Here is a 23,020-nt window from a genome sequence, read left to right as displayed (position 1 = left end):
GCTCATTGTTTCTGCATTAAATTTTTACATTGTTTAAATTAATACATTTCTAGCTAACTGTGACTTTGTATATGTACAGTTCTGAAATGCTTAGACAGTTCCCTCTGATAACAGATCTCTCTAAATTGTAATGTGGACTAATGCACTTTCTGTAAAGCTTCTTTGAAATTATGTGAATTGTGAAAAGTGCTATACAAATAAACGTGAAACGTAAATAAAATTTTATGGAATTGATGCATTACAATTAGATCTTAGCCAATTAAATTGTAGATTTATTCGGTTAAAATCTTATGATATATGGTTGACTAAAATTTGATAAACTAAATGGCATTTTATGTCAAAAGACTGACTAAAACTAAAGTAATGTTTTTGTCAAAGTTAAAACTGGACAGAATTAAATTCTGCTCTAAAGCAGCTTGTTAAAAAAAACAGTGTCATATTCAACACAAGTCCGTGTTGATTCAGTTCAATAACGGTGTGAAGTTCATCAATTATGAAACGAGTCGAGTTCAGCTCTACAGAAGACAGTAGTGTCGTTGTTGAGTGTGTGTTGTGTCCCGTTGCAGACGTCAGTGCAGGTTCCCTCTCCAGCGGCCGGAGTCATCGAGGAGCTGCTGGTTCCTGATGGAGGGAAAGTGGAAGGAGGAACGCCTCTCTTCAGACTCAAGAAAGGAGGTCAGCCATGTTTCTTTTTTGCTAATAGCAAAATATTATAATATATTCAAGGAATTTTCTGAACTAATTACATCTTATGTTGTATTCTTTTATTGTTATCATTCTGTAATCGTTGCCTGACATGATCATTGTGTTATTATGATCAACATAACTTTATGTATATTACTGCCATATTGACATAACTTTGACTGATGCGTCTCTGGTTTTAACATTGAAACGGGTGTTTTCTGTGATGCTGTTTTGAGGTAATATATTGAATAAAACTTTGCTAAAACAAGTAAACTAACTTTTGAAATCTTTATTAGGGCAAAGTGTGTGTGTGTATGTATGTATGTATATATATATATATATATATATATATATATATATATATATATATATATATATATATATATACCCACATTAAAATTTTCCATCTTCATTAACCACAACCATAAATAAAGCATCAGGTCATTGTGTCGTAGGAAGTGCTTATGATTATAAGTGAGTGATGTTCTGCTGCAGTGGTTTGAGCTGTGACTGATATGTTTCAGCTGTAGCTGCTAAGACGACGGTGGCGTCAGCTCCTCCTCCTCCAGCAGAGACTCCTGCTCCTGCTCCTGCTCCTGGTCCTGGTCCTGCGGGCCCCATCCCCTCCACCATGCCCCCCGTGCCCCCTGTGCCAGCCCAGCCCATCCAGGCCACACCAGGTTAGTGCCCGCCAGGACCAGTTTTACCCTGCTGACATAATCAAACTTCATCGTTGATTTCAAACGTCATTACTTTTGCTATACGGTGCTTATAGAGCCCTATGAAATCGGTTTTATTAATTTTTTTCCAAGTTCCATTTTATTCTTTCCCCAAATTCTATTTTATTTTTCCCCCATTTTATTTTCCCCCCAAATCCCATTTTATTTTTTTTCTGTTTTAAGTTTTCTGGATACAATTTTAATGGTTTAATTAAATTCCCCTATGAAATCTTTTTTTTTCCCAAATTCCATTTTATTTTTTCCCAAATTCCATTTTATTTTTCCCAAAATCAGTTTTTTTTCTGTTTTAGGTTTTCTGGATTATGGATAAATTTCAATAGTTTAATTAAATTGCAATATTCACAAAGCTTGCTAATTAATTGAATTTATAAAAACAACAGTTTATTTATTTTATACATTATGAAATGTCTTTTTTTTTCTTTTCTTTTTAGGAATTCCATGTTGTCTATTTAAAAGTTTCCGACAATCAAATGAAGGAATGAAACAATTTAATAGTTTTAATCATTTGAAGTTTAACTTTTTTTTTGTCAAACAAAGTGCTGCACAACAGAGCTTTACTGTTAAAATTAAAACATGGAAGAATAAATGTAATTATTCCTTAAAACAGTGGTTCTCAACTCCAGTCCTCGGGACCCACTGCCCTGCACATTTTTTATGTGCTCCTTATTTAACACACCTGATTCAGATCACCCGCTCGTTAGGACAGACTCCTTGATCTGAACTGAGTGTGTCAGATAGTCTTTCTGCGGTTTAATATTCGAAGACACTAGTCTACATTGTGATTTGATTTAAGTGTACTGACCTGCTTTTTATTTATTCGTAAAATTCTGCATTATCCGTATTTATGACTGGATTCCGCAATTCCGTCCGCATTTTCCACATTGCAGAAATCATAGGGCCCTATGTGATGTTAACTTTGGTTGGTAAATCAAGCACTACTATCAAATTTAAGGCCATAAAAAGTCTTAAAAGCTATAAGAAAAGACTTAATTATTTCAAGAGGTCTTAAATTTTAAGGACAGAAAAACAGGAATCATGATATGGCTTAATATGATTATTAAACTTAAAAAGGCAATGATGTAATCATAAGCGCTGCATGTTTCAAAGTAAAAACACGGCGCTGTTACTCGTTCTACAGGCTCCTGGTTTCAGAGCAGAATAAATCTGCACATTTATGCCAAACGATCGCTTATTGATCTTCTGTTGATGAATTAATACATTGTTTACCTTATAGTGTTTATATCATACCTGCAAACTCGTCACAGATACTTTGCACACAGTTACCAGGTGTGGTACCGGGGTAACTATTTTATTTCTGTTGTTAGGATTTGGAACTGTGAAGTTGTTTAAATCATCGTTTTTACAGTCGTTTTATGGTTTAGGATGTTACAATAGACATTGCTCTACCCTCACCCATATTTAGGGCTGGGCGATATGGCCAAAAAATCATATCTCTGTATTTTTTGGTTAAATGGCGATATACGATAAATATCTCGGTACTTTCTACTTTTTTCTATTTGGATAAAGAAAATCTCTATTAGAGATGCACCGATTGATCGGCTGGTGACCGGAATTGGCCGATTTTCACGTGATCGGCCATGACCCGTGACCGGCCGGTCAGTCTAACATATTCTGATTTTATGCTGGTGCAGCCGGTCAAATGCACTCGAGCGCTGCATGATTAACATCGCGCAACATCAGCATCACGTGCACACGGAACGCACATGTAGGAAACCTCATGAATTACGGCCGTTTCACACCGCTAGCGTGAGCAGCGCGGGGTTTTTTTTCCGGCATGTATGAGCAGCAGTGAAGTGGGGGTTTCGGCGCAGAGTCAATTTTTGCTGCGCTGCTCGTGCTCAATTAAAGTGAAAGCACACTTTTGATGGACAAAATAAATATGACATGGAAACAAATATAGTGAATATAATGTAGGCTATGCAATATATTATGTGCAAAAAGGTGGTTAAAATCACATTACATTCTAACATTGTACCATTATAATCTATAACAAAAATAATACTTTTGTTTTTAAATTGACTAAAGGCTAAAATAAAAATAAAATAAAAACAAAAAACAAACTAATTATATTAGCCTACATTTGATTACCCCATTATAATGTTCACTTTCATAAAAATATACTTACTTGTAGGTTTAAAATTCCACATATGGCACATTTATTGTCTCCAACAACAAATATTTTAGCAATATGTATATTTTAGTCAGAATTAATGCGCTACTATTCTATTGTGCTCCGTCTGTTTAGCGCTCGTTCACAGAAGCTTGAATATTAGCAGAGATTCACTTGCAGAAGCCCGTCCTCTCCTGACAGGGAAATGGATATATTTGTTTGACTTTCTAACATTTACAGATGGAGAATATACCTGTCTAATGTAAGTTGAGCTCTGAGGAAAGCACCACATATCAAACGCATTAAAGGATTAGTTCACTTTTTAAAAAACTTTTGCTGATAATTTACTCACCCCCATGTCATCCAAGAAGTCCATGTCTTTCTTCAGTCGAAAAGAAATTAAGGTTTTTGATGAAAACATTCTGGGATTTTTCTCCATATAATGGACTTCACTGGGTACCAAACGGTTCATTCAATGAACAAAATGACTCGAAAAAAGATTTGTTCATTTTGATGAACGAGTTCGAACAGGATCACGAACGTGCATCACAGAACAGAGCAAGGCGAGCATTTGTGCTTATAAAACTTAAACTGTTTTTATTTATTTTTGAAATGACCGATCGTTTCGCAAGATAAGTCAAGTCAAGTCACCTTTATTTATATAGCGCTTTTTACAATACAGATTGTATCAAAGCAGCTTCACAGTGATAACATGAAAATAATATAACAGAGTTTGTTTCTAAAAGAAAATTGCGTCAACGTCCACCTTAAGTAAGGCAGATCAATAATATATAAAATAAGACCCTTATGCATCGTCTGGTGTCGTTTAAAGCCATTTGAAGCTACACTGAAACTGTCATTTCGACCTTGGACCGTTTGGTACCCAGTGAAGTCCATTATATGGAGAAAAATCCTAGAATGTTTTCATCAAAAACCTTAATTTCTTTTCGACTGAAGAAAGAAAGACATGGACATCTTGGATGACATGGGGGTGAGTAAATTATCAGCAAAAGTTTTTTTTAAAAGTGAACTAATCCTTTAAAAAGCGCCAGTATTTATCTGTCAGTCAGCAACAGTATCTGTCAGAGCATCTGACAGGGGAAGCTGCTTAATACTGGTTAACTATATCTTACCAGTTATTTTGAAGCCATTTGTCATGTTTAGGACAAATTGTAATGGTTGTAAACGGATATAAACGGTATTGCCTCATTCCATATCGTTTCTAAAAAATATATCGATATATTGTACAAACTCGATGTACCGCCCAGCCCTACCAATATTGTGTACATTTTTTATTCTGCAGGTCTTAAAACGCCTTAAATTTGAAATCCTGCTTTTGTTACTAAACATTGCAGGACTGAATGGCCCTAAAACTCTCTTCTGTTGTGTCTGTTCACAGTTTCAGCAATTAAACCCACTGCTGCTCCTGCTGATACTGGGGCCAAAGCTGCCCGATCAGAGCACAGGGTAAGACACCCGTTAACACGGATAACCTGCCGTCTGCAGGAACACACAATGTAGCTCATATACAGTGCAAGTTTTGCATACTGCTATAGAATGTGTTTTTCATAGCCCAGTTTGAGGGCCCTTGCTGTGTGCGACCCTAATGTGCTCATTCTATTAGGATCTCTATTGGGTAATATTTAGGGATGCACGATATATCAGACATCATATCGGTATCGGCCGATATATTAAAGCCGATAAATAATGGATTATTTCCTTCAGCTGAGACTCTTCAGATGCGCACTGTTCAACATGATGCTTTTCAATTGCTTAAAATATGATTGAAATCACTTCAAAAAAAGAAAATACAGTAAAGTGCAGCGCAACATGCATATGCAACATGTGCAGCGCAAGTCTTTCATATTGACTACATAAAATTATATTGGGAACATTATAATTGTGTGTTTGGGACGTGGCTTTTAATGGTTAGACTTTTTTTGTAATCAGGCTCTCAAAAATTATATAAAAATTTGGATTTAGATTTATCAGCCAATATGTTGGTTATCGCCTTTCAAATATAACAAATTATCGTATCGGACAAAATTTTCATATCCGTGCATCCCTTGTAATATTGGACCAATGACATCAAAGACGACTGACTAATTTAGGGCTAATTAGACTGTGCCACAACATTTGATTACTTCAGTCACTTGTGCAGTTGTATATTAGCATGATCATGTTAGACCACAAAATGTCAACGCCTTCAGTTTCACCTGTGACTGATTGTGGCTCAAATTATATCTTGACACTCTTCTTCTCTGATGAAATTCAGAAAGTTTCTATTTGATCTGAAATCATTTAAAAGCAGGGATGCACCGATATGAAAATTTTGGCCGATACCGATAGTTCTTTTATATTTGAAAGCCGATAACAATATATTGGGTTTGCACTTCACAGTATTTTCCTTTTTTGAAGTGATTCCAATCATATTTCAAGCATTTCAAAAGCATCATGTTGAACAGTGCGCATCTGAAGTGTCTCAGCTGAATTATTTAGGATTATTTATCAGCTTTAACTAGGCATGTGCCGGTATCAAATTTTCATGCTGCGATTAATTGATTGAGCTTTTATCACGGTATACGGTATTATCACGATATTTTAATTGCACAAGAGAAACAGACGGATTGGGGGTATCTAAAAAAAAACTTGCATCACAATGTGTAATTGTGATTGTCAAAACATTAATTTTATTTTTTAGTGACAACATGTTATAATGTTTACATGGTTACTGAGGCTACTGTTTGTATTATTGCTTAACACAATTTTCATGATTTCAATTAAATTCTTGGATTTAATTTCAATCTTGATTCAATATTGACTCATTTGGATAAATATTAGGTAGGCTACAGTAGATAGCCTGCATTTAAATGTTTCTCAAGAAAAAATATATCTCACATAATGCTGTAAACATACAGAGAGAAATTAAATATAATGCATACAATATAAATATAATAATAATATAAATATAAAAATGTAATATGCCGTAATTTTCATTATAATAACAATTATATAATGACAAGTAAACATATATTAAAATAATATAGTGCACATATTTAGCAAAATACTCCTCTCTATAGCTATTTTCTTATAGTCAACTAACATTAAATGGCTTTCCTGAGGTAAATGTAACGTTCTGTGACATAATTGTTCTCCTGCAGTGTTATTGACCTCTTTCCGTGGTTGAAAAACACTGATTGATCGAAAGTACGTACCTTTCGGTGGGTTGTACTGTATCTTTAATAAAAAGTAACAGATGATCGGTTTACTTGAACTGAGGCGCGCGATCTGTCACGTCACATTTACAAGCACCAAAACAGTATTTATTGTCTGAATTTCGTTATAAAACCTGAGAGTCGATATTTTTTCATATCAAAAGTAACCTGCTCTGTCTAGTCTGTCGGTGTCAGTGTCCTCTTTGCTCCGCGATTTTTCTCTGGGTGAGAAAATGGATGTGTGGCGCGAGACCGTGTGAAAGTGTCAATTGCGTGAGTCTCAAGCTGAATGCGTGAGAGTTGGCAGCCATGCGGGGGATAAATAGTCGGCAGCGTTCCTCCTTCCGCCGTGCTTCTTCTCCATGTGAGGATTGTTTACATTAGACTAGAGTGCGCACTGCATGCACACAGTGCTTATACATGTGATGTGGGGATTGTTTACATCAAAATGCACATGTGTTTTACGCAGCATATACGCATTGTTTTTTAAGCGGTTGATGGAAAATAAGCTGATGCGCGTTCTAAAAATCTAAATTCGGATCTATTATTTTTCACGGTATTTCGAAGTCCCCGCGATAACAATATCGTGCATATTCATTACCGCGATTTATCGCATTACCGAATACCGGCACATGTCTAGCTTTAACATATCATCCAAATTTTCTTATAGGGCAGATAAACGATAACATTAGACATTGACATATATCGGCCTATACCGATATGGTGGCCGATATCTCGTGCATCCCTACTTAAAAGGGTTATTTTTCTTTTCTTTTTTATCATCTCCCAAATAAGTAGAACATGTTGAATTGTTGCCATTTGATTGATAATGTTTAATGCAAGATAATGAAATATGATCAATGCGTCTTTTTCACCAAATAAAATGCACTATTTACATGTGCAACATGTTAAATGCCATTTGGAGATTTCCGTTAACATTTTGAGTCATGCTAAATTGTTGAAACAATAAAACAATTAATTGAAACAGACAGTTCACAAAAAATAATTCCCAATTTAACTCGATCATCCATTTTTTCACTGTGGTTTAAATCAGTTTCTGTTATAATAACTCTGTCTTTGCTCTTAAAAAATCCTATAGCCAAATAAAAAGGTGCATTAAAAGCATTGTTATATTTACATATGAATGTTATATCACAGATGAAACAACTGAAAATAGCATAAATTCTGCTTGTAAATGCTTAGCTCTGCTGTGGTTTTGTTGTAGGTGAAGATGAACCGCATGAGACTGCGAATCGCTCAGCGGCTGAAGGAAGCGCAGAGCACCTGTGCCATGTTGACAACCTTCAATGAAGTTGATATGAGGTTTGTCCCTGTAACATCAGCCTACAACTGCAGATAAATGGTCATTTGGTTATTTTAAACCTCTGAGGTCTAAGGACATTTTTTCACTTTTTCCTTCGATTTTACATATCTTATTCACCTTTTAAAGGCAATTACATAACATAATCCCATATGTTTTATATCAAAATGTGCAGAGAAAACCCAGCTCTCTTACTGGTGAGTTCACCTCTTGTCCTAGAGCATTGTGTAAAGAGAGAGAGAGGGATAATCTGGCTCTAAAAGGTGAAAAATTTAAGTCCGATTTTTGAAATTCTTCAAATCTCTTGTGGAAACATACCATTACTGAATTATTTTGGTCTTTGAAATGGGTTTCCCAAAGTCTTAGGGTCACAAAAGTAGTGTAATATATGAATAAAATAGTAGATAATGAATAATAATTGTCTAAAGTGACATTTTTGAAGTTGGGTCTGTGACTCTACCTTCACCAAATGTTAGAGGGACTAAAATATATATATAAAATAGGACTAAAATAACTTCCTACTACATATCAAGCTTCTCTCTCCATGTCAGCTGATATTTTCCTCACTATGAGGAGATGGGAGGGTACTTAGGGATTTCAACCGCATCTATTGGTTGGTTTCACACAAAATACAGACAGGCAAGCTAGCCCACCAATCACGCAAGGCGACAACCATCTTGTCTTCCCTCTTGCTCTCTGTGTGAGTCACGTATGATCTCGAGAGAATGAGGACGTGAAGCTGAGAATCTATCGATTACGGCAAAATCAGAACCATTTATGTGTGTTGCACAATCACGGAGATATTAATAGAAACATTTAGTAAACATCGAGTTGACGCGCCCGTGCGTCATCCGACCTCAGGGGGTTAAATGTGTTTTTAATGCCCTACCAGTCAAAAGTTTGTGCACACCTACCCGTTTTTGTTAATGGGATTTCAGAAAAAGTGATTAACTCTGAAATCACATGAATGGCCGTCAAGGGATAACAGTGTTGAGCTGTTTCTTTGACTAGATGTCTGCTCCAGCTCAATGCATTTAAAAAAAAATAAAAAAAATAAAAGAGTAATTAACTAGGCGAGTAAAGTTTGATGACAAACTTTGTTGTTGCATGCTAGCATGTTTTAACATGTTGATAGCATAATTTAGCATGGATTTACACGTTAGCATGATTTTGTACGTTGTTAGCATGTTCCTAAGCTAACATGATTTGGCAAATTAACACGTTTTAACTTGTTAGCATGATTTACACATTGTTTGCATTTTTTTTTCTCATGTTGGTTAGATTGATAGATTGAGTATTTAACCTACATGCACCATATATCTGAGTTCATGCTTGAAAGTTTTGACACCCTTAATGACAGTATATGGGATTTTTTGTAGTTTTGTTCGTCTGTTTTACGAAAACTAAGTCCGATCAGTTATAAAAGATAACTGTCTTAACTGTTATCTTATAAAAGATAACTTAGAGTCTAACTCTAGGAGGAGATAATGGTTAATATTTAGTCTCAGAAAAAGCAACTGGTATCAGGTTTATTTGCAATCGTGTGGATGTTTGGGAACATTTGTGTTCTTGCTCATATAATGTTTTTAATATTAACAGGGTACGTTTTTCAATATATCAGCCACCATATCTGTATCGGGCGATATATGATATTTTTTATTGTTTTCATTATCGGCCCGATAAGACAATTTAACTGATATGTTAAAGCCGATAAATAGTGGATTATTTCCTTCAGCTGAGGCAATTCAGATGTGCACTGTTCAACATGATGCTTTTGAATTGCTTGAAATATGAAATATGATTGGAATCACTTAAAAAAAGGAAAAAAAAAGTAAAGTCTAACATGTGCAGCGCAAGCTCAAATAGGCTACATACAATTATAATGAGAACATCATTATAATTGTGTGTTTGGGACATTGATTTAAATGGTGAGACTTTTGTTTTTGTAATCAGGCTCTCAAAAATGATACTAAAATTGTATTTAGATTAGGCCAATATATCAGTTATCGGCTTTCAAATATAAAGAATTATCAGTATCGGCCAAAATGTTTATTTCAGAGCCTCCCTAATGTTTTTGTATCAAAGAGCGTCTTTAATTGATCTCTCGGTCTATATTTGTTCTTTATGCTAGTAAGTGTTAAATCCCCAATTGTTCTAAAGACTTTCAAACACTTTCTTTGAAAAGCTAAAATCTGGATGTTTATTGTACTGAAATGTGTCACTAGCATTATATAAAGCATTATATAATTTTATATTTGTGTACAGAACTGATTTCAAGCGTTCAGGCAAGTGTGTCCAGACACTGACACACAGGAAATCTGTCGATGGCCTGTGAAAATTTTGCTTATTGCCCAAACCTGATTAGAAGCTCCGCAATGCCCGTCCAAATGGTTATAGATTGGAATCTGGCCTACAGGAAGAGATTTCTGAAACCCAATCGGCACTTAAAGCGTGGAATGTAAATATTTGGTCCTAATGTTGGTCAAAACAAAGATAAGAAGGGTAAAATGGGCTTTATTAATTTACAAGGAAACGTTAATGTCCACAGCCTCCCTCGCTCACCCCTGAAGATGACACTTTGAGGATTTCTCCCCAGCGCAAATGGCCGTATTGCCTTTCAGCTGCTCGGGGTTCGTGTTCGTGCGCTAATCTCGTTGGCATTGATGGGATGGAGGAAGACTGTGCCGGTCTGGAGTCGAAGGAGCGCGCTAGTCTGCGGCCTGCTAGCATCTGCGCGGGACGTCCCCTGAGACGGCCCTTCGGAGGGAGCGTGCGAGGCAACCCGGACTGTTATGGGCTATTATGACAAGCCAATAAGATTTGAAGGCTTTGGAAAGTGAAGATTTTTATCGCGTCTTCTCTCCTTTCTCTGAGAGCGCGTGTCTTGGGACGGTCCTAATTCTGTTAGCGGAGAAACCGGAGAGGCTAAGCGGCGTTAGAGACAGGAAAATGGAGAATTACCGTCTCGGCACTTTTCACTCAAAACCTGGCCAGACTGTCGTCCACAACATCCTTGATTGGGGTTTTAGTAAGGAAAGTTAACCTGAAATGGCATTGGCCTTGCAAACAGAGGTTTTTAATTGTTGTGGGGTTATTTGTGTCCGATTGGATTGTGCTTTTATGTTTCAAGAAATTTCAAATAAAAAAAAATTAGGGATGCTTGTTTCGGTGATGTATGCATGTCCTGACGACTGTTTAACGATAATCAAAATGTACTTAAGTTATTAAAAATATAGCATCGTTTTTTTATTTTTAAGATATTCCAATCATATTCAATAATGTCGGCATTGCCTTTTTAGCTGTTAATGAAAATGAGGAAAATAACACATGGATTAGATTATTAAAATATATAATCAGTGTTTTTGTAAATATAAATATTCCAATTATGGTTTGAATAAATTATTGCTAGAGGTCGACTGATGCATCGGTTTTGCAATATCTGTGCCGATAGTTGATTGGTGGAACTATAGTTATCGGCAAAAATCCACACGATAGTTTTTCCGGGTTGCGTCGTTGCTGGAGCGACTGTGAAGGTGCGCTGTCATTACACAGTACGAGAAGAGCGCTGAGATGAGACTGCTGGGATTACAGAGCGAGAGCGGCCTCTAGAGGACAAATAACAAACTATCACTGGCTGAGTTGTTTGCGCGCAGTGAGGCTGCATGCAGCACAGAGAGCGCTGACACTTCAGACGGCGAAACGGTATGAATACAGAACACTAAAGTATATATTGCCATATCATTATAAAGTAATTAATTTGTTGACTAGATGCTGCATCAGCAGAGACAGAACAGCAGTTAGCAGTCGAGGCTGTGAGGACTCTAGCATTAGTACCTCAAGCGGTTAAAACAATGTGACAAAAGCACACGCATCCCTGACCCAAATGTTTTATGGCGCAATTGTTACCATCTATTGGCATTGGTTTATATCCAGCTAGTCACTTTTATGCATTCATTAACCGACGAAGTTGCATATTTAATGCTAGTAACGTGATTGCTGTCTCAACATTGATTTGTTCATGCAGCCGACAGAAACGTAAACAAATCAGAACAGCGTTCGATTTAAGTTCTTTTTTTATCACTACAATACATCTTGTTATTTTGATTAGATAATCAAGTGTTCTAAAATAGAAGCAAATCAAGTGAGAGACTATACATAGGCTATATACGTATATAAGTAATATAGGTCTTTATTAAATTTGAATGGCCATCTTTAAGCATGACTCTTTGGAATTATATGAAATGGTAACACTTTACAATAAGATTACATTTTTAGCATTAACTAAGGTTAATAAAAGTTGTAGAAGTATTATTCATTGTTAGTTTTTTTTAAATTTCAACATTTACTAATGCGTTTGAAATTGAGTTTTAATTCTTATTTTATCTATTACCTTAGTTAATGTACTTTTACCTAACCCAAATGATAAAGGTACAGTTGTATTGCTCATATTAATACATGCAGTAAAAACGTATATTGCATAATGCATATAGTTCATGAAAGCTAGTTAATACATCCGTGTTAACAACTGGGACTTGCAAAGTGTTACCTATGAAATGTACGTATGTTTCAAGGTTATAGCTAACGAAACCTGTAATATTTTAATGTTTAAATTATTTTCTGTATAGAGTTTTTTCTGTAGAAGTTCTCATTTTAATATATTCACATTTCAGTTCAGCACTGTTTTACTTGTGAGTGTTATGTTTGTTTTTAATCCAGTATCCATTTTAAAGAATATCGGTTGAATTATTGGTTATCGGCATGCGCGGTCAAACCTAAATATCGCCATTGGTAGAATCCACTATCGGTCGACCTCTAATTATTGCCGTTTGGTATGGATGAGCTGAAGCTGAATGAACACGGGTACACTTAAGTGAATACGAGATGAGATTTATCAATCAAAAATCACAGCCAATCAGAAGAGTGTGTGGGCGGAGTCTCTCTGCAAGCGCACTGCATTTGCAAATAAATCATTCAAAAGTCACAGCCAATCAGAAGAGCCAATTTGTCATAAATTTAAATAAGTACAAAAACTCTGATTAATATGGAAAAGATGCTTTTGATCACGTGTCGCATTTGTAATATTACAACTTGTATCTATCTACACAAAATTACACTGTAATTTTATTACGTTTTATTTTCCTCATTTTCATTATCAAAGTGCTAATCTTAACACTAGCCAATCAGACCTCAAGGTACCGTCCAAAATACCACCAAAACCAGAAAAGCAAATTAAAAAATATTTAATTGGATGGTAAAGAGCAGCGTGAACATTCTGCTAAACATCTGCTTCAGGATTTCATGGTTGAAAGTCATGCCGGTTTGGATTGACACGAGGTTGAGTAAGTGTTCCTTGTTAAATGTCTTACATGTTTCTTTATTCCTCAATGACAGCAACATTACAGAGATGAGGAAACAATATAAAGATGCTTTCCTGAAGAAACACAGTATCAAGCTGGGCTTCATGTCTGCGTTTGTGAAAGCTGCGGCCTACGCTTTGACAGACCAGCCTGCCGTTAATGCTGGTATGTGTCTCCACACACACACACACACACACACCTTGCTAGTTAAGCGTTCAGCATCTGACCACATCAGATTAAGCCACTGTGTGGTTATGTGGTTGTCTGTTCGAGTCTAAAGAACATGTTTTACAGATTACCTTTCAGCTGCCCCCCTCTCTTTCCTTCCAAACCTCATTGGCTTGGCCTACATAAACGTTTAACACGGTTTCATTAGGCCAGTGTGTCTATATTTGCCCAGAAAAATACTATTTCATGTTCTTCATCGGATACTTGCATGTTCCTGCTGGTGAGGCCGTCGTGTCTGCCTGAAACAGATGCCTGTAGGGCTGTCACGATCCGGGTTATTACTGTTCACTAAAACCACAAACTTCTGTTACTCTGAGTCTGAAATAAAAGAAACTAACTGAAATCAAATATGTAAAAATTTGGCATTTAGGTTAACTTGATGTACTGAAATAACTAAAACAGAAATAGAATTTAATAAAATCAACATAGACTAATAAATTAATAAAAAATACAAAAACGCAACAACATTACCAACAATTAAAATGAAAAACAGAAAATATAAACATTTTAATAATTCAAAATTTAAATAAAATATAAAAAAACATTTTTTAACTTGGAGTAATAATATGACAAAAATTACAGAAATGCAACAAAATTACTAACAATTACAATGAAAACAGAAAATATATAAAAAAAATATTTTAAAATATTTAAAATGAATAATATAAAATAAAATTTTAGTTGAACTTGCTTTACTAAATTTTTAAATAAAACTGAAATAAAAATAGTTACAAAAAAATGATAAAAACCCACAACAAAATTACAAAAAAAGAAAATATAAAAAAAAAACGAATTAAAAATGCTAATAAAAACTATAGTAGTATCTCAGTGATAGTAAAACGACACCAACACTTCAGTAGCCCATTGAAACATTTACATTCTCATTAACACAATGCACTAATATGCTTAAGGATTTAAAAAGGCAATTAGTCATGTGTGAAATGTTATAAATAAACTAGTGACATTTCTTCAAAGGAAGTCCACAGTGTTTTTCGAGTCATATTTATTTATATATACAAGCTGTTAACGGTTGCTTTTATCTGTGCAGTCATTGATGACACAACCAAGGAGATTGTGTATCGAGATTATGTGGATATCAGTGTGGCCGTCGCAACACCAAAGGTAATTCCTACAGATTTATTTCTACAGATTTATTCCTCTTATAAAGAGTTTGAAAGGGTGAATCTCATGAGAAAATGTTAATTTACACAAGTCAGTTCAAGTCAAGTCACCTTTATTTATATAGCGCTTTTTACAATACAGATTGTTTCAAAGCCGCTTTACAGAGATAACAGGAAAATAATGCAACAAAGTTTGTTTCTGCTGTACAGCTGAAGTTAGTTCAGTGATGGTTCACCACTGTTCAAATGTTTAAGCTCAGTAAGATTTAAAAATACCAATTTTGTAACACTTTATTGTACAGTGTCCTTGTTACATCTACTTAACATAGTTATAACAGTAAATTATCCATAATTACAAGCAACTAACCCTCAACCTAATCCTACCCTAACCCTATAGTAAGTACATGTAGTTACTTAATATTACTCAGAACTTAAATATATAAATACACTGTTAACAATGACACCTTAAAATAAAGTGTAACCAAAAAAATTATATTATTCATCAAGGACGCATTAAATTGATCAAAAGTGACAAAGACATTTATAATATTACAAAATATTCTTTTCCAAATAAATGCTGTTCTTTTTAAGTTTACATATTCATCTAGGAATTCTGAAAATAAAATGTATGAAGGTTTCCTCAAAAATATGAACTGTTTTCAACATTGATGATAAGAAATGTTTCTTGAACATAAAATCATCATATTAGAATGATTTCTGAAGGATCATGTGACACTGAAGACTGGAGTAATTATGCTGAAAATTCAGCTTTAATCACAGGAATAAATTAGACTTTACTATATATTCACATAGAAAACAGCTGTTTTACATTGTAATAATATTTCACAGTATTTTTTATCAAATAAATGCAGCTTTGATGAGACTTCTTTCAAGAACAGAAACTCTTAAAGAGCCCCAAATGTGTCATAATTCTCATGACAATGAAGTAACAGCAGATATTCTGCTTCTTCTCTGTTAGTGAAGTGTTATTGTCCCTGTGCATCTGAAGTTGGTGATCGTCTCTGTTCTCTTCCTTGTCTCTCAGGGTCTCGTGGTTCCAGTGATCAGAGGAGTGGAGGGAATGAACTTCGCAGACATTGAGAAAACCATCAACGAGCTGGGAGAAAAGGTGAGGCCGATGGGAACTGAGCGAATGATCTGAAGACATGCTTATTTAGCTGCAAATGGAGCAACTAACCAGAAATCTTTATTTAGGTAAATATGTTACATGACCTAAAAAAACAGCGGTGGTGGAGCTGATGTCAAGTGAAGGGAAAAATCAAACCATGTAATTTCTGAAAAACGCTGCGGTTTGTTCCTCTAATGACTCTCCGGTATCAGAGCAACTTTTATATTTATGTTTTTAGCACACGGGTTTTCAAAGTGGGGTCGGCGAAATAATTTGCTATACCGTATTTACGAACTTCAAGTCGTGTTTTTTTTATTATCTAAAATGTGCTAAGATATACAGTCAAACCAAAATTTATTCAGAAACCTTGATTTCTCACATTATCACAGTTTATTTGTTATAGTTTAGAAAATGGTAATGCAATATGACATGAACTCATCTGAGTTATCAGATCAGTTGATATTTCACTGGTTCACAGATGAATTATGTTGAATATCTGTCAGCTGTTAAATTTAACTACACAAATATATAATTCCAGTTTAGCTCAACCAATTACAAGGCAATGCTTCATTTTGTTCAGTCTGTGGTGTAATAAGGTCAATAATTAAATTAGCAATTAAAGAAAAACACTTCAGCAAAACATGATCGGGTCAAAGTTTCTGAATCCATTGTGTTGGATTTGGCAAGACACAAACAAAAAACATGTGATCCACATAATAACAACACCAGGCGTCAGTGTGTGTGTATGTGTACATATAAGTATGCTCATTTAGACTTGTGGCGCTTTTCCAGTGCATGGTACGGTACTGTACGGCTCGCTTCGGCTCGCTTTAAATGTTACCACCTCTTTTGTGGTTCCAAGCGTACCGTACCGATACTAAAATGTGACGTGGAAGCACTGTAGATCACTGATTGGTCAGACAGTCAGAATCGTCACTACCAGCGTAATTGTATTTGCGAGACATCAAACCCGCTATATTTAAATAGCCAGTAACAGCCACCGCTGTAGCATCTGTTTTAAAACTACTTGCTTGATTTGCTTGAAGAAAAAAAACTTCCAAAAAAGAAATGGCTGAATCGTGGTCAGTGGACGAGAAGCGCAGACGTTCCTCTTGTTGGTTGCCGAGGAGTGGATAAACTATAACGATCAGTCATAATCCCACCCACTTTGAAGCGGTACTAACTGCAGTGGAAAAGCAACCGAGCTAAAGCGAAGCGAGCCGAACCGTACCGAGCCGTACCAAGCAGTGGAAAAGCGAAGCGAGCCGAACCGTGCCGCGCCGAGCCGAACCGTACCGAGCCGTACCGAGCCGTAGAAAAGCGCCACTAGGTACATTTGCTGGACAAAGTGTAAATTAATTTAGTTAAGTGAACTTAATTCTTTTGCTACTGTAATTTGCGCTGAGTCAAATTAACTTTAAGACCTGCAGTAACAACATGGCAAAAAAAACAGCAACATGTCCTCTACATAACAGAGTGTGTGTGTAGGCCCATCACAAAGAAAAGGGGGGATTGTTGCTATAGTGACGAACAATTTGTTGTGTGTTTTGGATATTTAAGAAAAAAGTATAATGTAAGTGGACTTTTTTTTTTGTAATCGCAGCTTTTAACGATTATGTAATCGTGGCATCCGTAATCAATTAGTAATTTGATTAATTGAGCAGCCCTAGAGTTTGTTAATGTTTTGTTTTATTTACCAGTAGTTTACATTATTTCTGAATCTAATAATAAAAAACACGACTTGATGCAACTTATCTGTGTTTTTCTCTCCACAACACAAGTATGACCTGATTCGACTTGTTTTCTGCAATTGTTTCCTACCCTATAAATGGTCCTGCCTCCAAAAAAGTTTTAAAAACCTCAGATTTAGGAGACGCTTTTATCCAAAGCGACTTACAAAAGAGGAACAGAAAGCAATTCATCAACAATATTAGGAATATAGAATGCCAGGTTTAAAGCCGAATAGATTAGGGAGAAATGCAGAGAAGGAAACTGGTGTGATTGAATGTTTGGGTGTGTTTTGTAAGTCTTGTGCTCTTGGTTCCCCAGAGGCTCGTAAGCACTGGTGACTGGACATCAACGCTGTGGAGTCCGTATTACAACACTGCTCAGTTTTCTCTGCTGAAGCACGTGCTTTCCTTTTAGCTTTGGAACATATTGAAAATACGCAACAAAAGGATTCTCTTATTTTTGCAGACTCTAAATCTTGCCTTCAGGCAATGGACACTTTAGAAACTTATCATCCTTTGGTGGACTGTATCTTAACCAAAGTGGATTATCTACTAAATGAGTTGTTCAGTTTTATCTTTTGCTGGGTTCCAGGCCATGTTGGACTTTAAGGAAATGAGCAGCTGATAATGAAGCTCTTAATCAGGAAGTTAATGAATGTCAAATTCCTCCTTCAGATATTAGACCGATTATTAATTGGTACATATTAAATAAGTGGCAAGAAGAGTGGAATATGTGCAAGAATAATACAGCTATGTGAAATTACAAACAGACTTTTAATCATTCTTAAAACTAGACTTGATCCAGTGGTCTTCACCAGATGTCGTGTAGGTTACACAAGTTTAGCTTTTTTGCTTAAAGGTAAAGCCCCATCTGTTTGCATGTTTTGTAAGATTCCCCTAACTGTTAAACATATTTCTATTACATTGTCCTGGACTTAATACAAGTAGAATACTTTTTTATGAAGTTACCTCACTTTAGGACTTTTTAGTAAGATTATGCCTGAAAAGGTTTTGGATTTTTTTTTATCATATGTTAATTTAAAAAATCTTGTATAATATGACTTGCTGTTTTTGTTTGATTGGTTTTTATTGTATTTATATAATATTTGTATTTTTGTAATTGAATTTTTGCCATGAAAATAGCCTTGCATGCTGACATGGCACTAAATAAAACGAGCTGTATCTGAATCCCCATAGGCTCGTAAGAATGAGCTGGCGGTGGAGGACATGGACGGCGGCACGTTCACCATCAGCAATGGAGGAGTGTTCGGCTCGATGTTCGGGACGCCCATCATCAACCCGCCACAGTCGGCCATCCTGGGCATGCATGGCATATTTGACCGGCCCGTGGCCATCGCTGGGAAGGTTAGATGTCTTGACTCCGTTCATTTTATTCATATAGAAATTTATTTTTAACAATAACTTATAAAGACAGACAAGGTCTGAAGTTGATAATCGTATGTTGAAGCCATCCATTCACATTATTTCAATGTATTTTTAAAATCATGTTTAACAGTGTGATTTGGGCTGAAAAACTACATTCGGGAAAAGCTACATCATACACTTATACTGCCTGTACATGATATATAAGATGAGTCATTTACAAAAACAAATCACATCTTTCTGACTTTTATTTCAGAAGCATCATACAATACCACATTCTCTTGAATAAATGATTTAATAAGAAATACATTTTTTAAGTCACTTGTCGCCACTTAGTGGCGAAACAATGTAATCGATAAATGCGTTAGTTTAAGCACCAAGTTTCTATCAAAAGCTGATTTTGATCGCTATCGTAGACATCGGTGTTCATATTTGAACTTTTATCCGAGTAGTCTACTTCTATGATAATTTGAACTATTGTATCACAGAAATAATGATACTATGAGGTTGAAAAGACTGTTTGTGAAGCTGTTTCATGACAACTTTTTCCGGGTCAGCGCCAACACAGCTTTGAATGTTGAGATATAATTTTGTCAAAGTTTAATAGACAGACGAATTGAAAGATCGCTTGAATCGAGATCAGTCTTTTAAAGATGAATCGTGCAGCTCTATTGCCTTATCTCTCTCTCAGCATATGAGTAGCGCGAGGGCTTTTCAGTGGTTTCAGTCTCACATCTCTTCCACGAGCAGACTTGGGATAGTATGTTACTCAACACTCATAGATAACGACACATTTCATCCTCTGTTGGAACAAAAGTGGCTAACTTCAATCTCAACCTCATTTACACGCAAGGACAAAAATAAAGCAATTGAATTCAAATTTATATCGATTCTGGAATAAAAAACTCGATTTTAGAATCGTAAAAAAAAAATTGCGATAGCTAGGTGAATCGATTTTTTTCTCCCGCTGTCGGTAGCCTAAAAGAGGCCTAGAAATAGGGTTTCGTTCCACCAAGTGGGGCACTACCTACTTTTTTTATATTTAACATCAGAAATATATAGAGATTCCTTAAGAAAAAATTCTCCGCACACAACCTTGCAGTTTTTGAGAAAATTATGCTAAAGGTGCCCATTTTGAAAAAAAGGGAAAACATAGGGAATTTTTCACTTTCAAACCTGTTTATCATATAAACCCAAAAATGCTGAATTACCACTTGAAGTACAAAATAAACCAGTTCCAAATGTGTGATACCTGAAGTTACTATGTAGGCACAGTAAACATAAGACTTCTACTGTAGCATTAACATCCCAATTACTTCATTATGTTGTTCCAATTCAAAGGTAATATTTGAGGTAAAATCTGAATAACAGATAGAATTAAGCCAAAATATAATGTATATAATAAAAAACACTTGAAAATAACACATTTAATGGTGAATTGTCAATTTGCATACACGAGCAGTAACTGCACTACATGTTCACTGTAAAAAATATTACATGCTATCTACTTTATAGAAAGTTATGGTAACAATATTACACATATTATATTTGAGTAGATTTTAAGGTTTTTTTTGTTTTAGTGAAATCTACCCGAATAAATTAAGTAAAATGTCCTAAATCATTTAGTCTATGGCACATGATGAATTGAATATTATTAGTGGAATGTGCTTTTTTAATTTAAGTTTTCTCACAAATAAATCAAGCAGAATTTACTCATTTGTATGAATGAAATTTACTTAATTATAACATTTACTGCCTTTTTCAGGTTAAGATAATAATGAATACATAATGCACTTTTTGTTATCAAACATGCTTTTATTCTGTATTTTTATCACAAATAAAACCAATCTATATAAAATGTAAGACAGCAGTTTTAAGATATGAAAAATAAAAGCAAAAAAATGCTAACATTTTCCATGTCATTGAGAAAGATCATTTTGTTACACAAAAACATGTGCATACAAATTTCTGTTGGAAAAAGTCACATTCTTGACTAAAACTTGTGAATAACTTGTAGCAAAACATATAAAATAATTTGTACTTGCTGAAAGCTTGTATGTAGAACAATATTAAACGTTCATCAATCAATGCAGTTTACAGATAACAGATCAAGCAACGGAGGACAACGTCTCTCATCATGTCGATGTTTTTATCGAGATTCTGATGTGACAAAAGTTTTTAAATTAGCATCACCCAAAAATAATGAAAAAATATTAATATGTTATGAAAGTAACTTACCTGCAGCATGCGATCAATAGCTAGCTCCATAGTGTCCGACGTTTTGAGTCATTCCTACGCACATTGCTTGATTTTTTTTTTTTCCCATCGGAGTCAGTAAAGGGCTGCGGACCTTTCCCACCATCTTTTCCGACATGAAGAATACACTTTTCGAGTGTTAATCGAGCTTGATCGCCGCTATCAGATGAAGATGCGCTGTTTACGTCCTCCTCCATGTTTACATGTGCGTAGTGATATTGGCTTGATTTTGGCTCTGACCTACTTAGATTTTCGATGCTAATTGGTTGAAAATCTAGCTCAACAGTTTTATATGTCTCAATACGCAGTCAATATAGTGCGCAAATAAATTACACTTTTCTCATTAACTGCAGGATACTGCGTGGAGAACTTTTTGCTTGGATACCTTTTATTAACGTTGAACATATTGAGCAAAAGAAAATGTAGTGCCCCGTTTGTCGGAACGAAACTGAACGATACAGTGCAGTGGCCTATCTGTTATAACACTATCTGTTCATAAAATTGGTATCGGAAAAGTAAGGTTCAGGAACCGGTATGGAAGTCATGGTATCAGTATTGTTCTCACTCGGTGTGTGTGTGTGTTCAGGTGGAGATCAGGCCGATGATGTACGTGGCTCTGACGTACGACCACCGCTTGATTGACGGCAGAGAGGCGGTGACCTTCCTCAGAAAGATCAAATCTGTGGTGGAGGACCCTCGGGTGCTGCTGCTGGACATGTGATCACACACACTGATACGCAACACACACACACACACACTCATACGCCACACACACACACTTATTCGCCACACAGACGAGTAACCGATGGCAGCAGGGGACTGGAGTGGGATTCACATTGATTAGCTTCATCTCAACTTGTTTTACCATGTAAATGTGTAAGGTTTCAGAATATTATGGAGTTTGTTGCCCTCGCAGGAACCTGTTGTTCTGTGTACAATTCAGCACACAACACATGACCTGTGCAATTATTTGTTTCTAAATGATGGAAAAATTATAGTAATATACAGTATGTTATATTTAATCGCTTCTGTGTAATGAACACTATGTTCCAGAAGTGTCGCAGGTGTTTTGTCTTTCACACCACGACGAGTCCCGCACAACTCTAGACCTCCAGATTCTGTCTGCCCCTGTAAAGAACCAAAACTATGAGATTTTAAACAATAAAATGAATGAAATGCTCCAGCTGTGTGTCAGTCAGTCCTTTTCACTAATAGCGTCTGATGGCCTTCAGTGATTAAAGTCCCCCAGTGGTGAAAATCCAGCTTTAATGTTGTTTATATGTCTATGTGGTGTTTTTAATATGATTTAAGACAAACCATGTGTAAATTCATAAGTCGACACCATTGCTGAGTATTTTCTCCTTAAAACTGCAGTGAACCAAAGACAGTCTCAAAAACACGGTTTGAAATCGCTGGTGTTTCTGACGTCACAAACCACCTTGTAACCAATCAGATCAACGTGTGATCGTCAACGAGTGGATCTGAGTGTTGTGAGTGGGGGCGGGGCTCATTTGCATATTCATAGAACCGTGCATGCTGAATGAGGCAAGTGTGTCGAGTTACATTCAAGATATTTTAAGGCATAAAGTCGCTAATATGTTATCTAGTAATTATTTTATGAAGTCAGAATTGCTTAATAAAGTCGCAATTATGTTTTAAAGTCAGAATTGTGAGATATAAAGTCGCAGTTATGTTATAAAGTCAGAATTGCGTGATATAAAGTCG

General features: G+C 35.7%; 1 protein-coding gene across 1 annotated transcript in view; it reads left to right on the top strand.

Moving 5' to 3' along the window:
* Window positions 1-22,478, top strand: part of dlst (dihydrolipoamide S-succinyltransferase) — a 41,783-nt gene extending 19,305 nt beyond the window's left edge. The window contains exons 7-15 of the mRNA XM_077238534.1: window positions 567-675; window positions 1,209-1,364; window positions 4,955-5,022; window positions 7,996-8,093; window positions 13,483-13,613; window positions 14,725-14,798; window positions 15,843-15,926; window positions 18,854-19,021; window positions 21,882-22,478. Of these exons, the coding sequence (XP_077094649.1) occupies window positions 567-675; window positions 1,209-1,364; window positions 4,955-5,022; window positions 7,996-8,093; window positions 13,483-13,613; window positions 14,725-14,798; window positions 15,843-15,926; window positions 18,854-19,021; window positions 21,882-22,016 (1,023 nt within the window). The 3' untranslated portion in view covers window positions 22,017-22,478. The remainder of the gene's footprint in view (window positions 1-566; window positions 676-1,208; window positions 1,365-4,954; window positions 5,023-7,995; window positions 8,094-13,482; window positions 13,614-14,724; window positions 14,799-15,842; window positions 15,927-18,853; window positions 19,022-21,881) is intronic.
* The last annotated feature ends 542 nt before the right edge of the window (window positions 22,479-23,020 follow it).

Source organism: Siphateles boraxobius, unplaced genomic scaffold (genome assembly GCF_051911475.1).
Source record: "Siphateles boraxobius isolate OS27281-9 unplaced genomic scaffold, OSU_SipBor_1 22, whole genome shotgun sequence".
NCBI classification, from domain to species: domain Eukaryota; kingdom Metazoa; phylum Chordata; class Actinopteri; order Cypriniformes; family Leuciscidae; genus Siphateles; species Siphateles boraxobius.
This window is presented reverse-complemented; position numbering and strand designations above follow the sequence as displayed.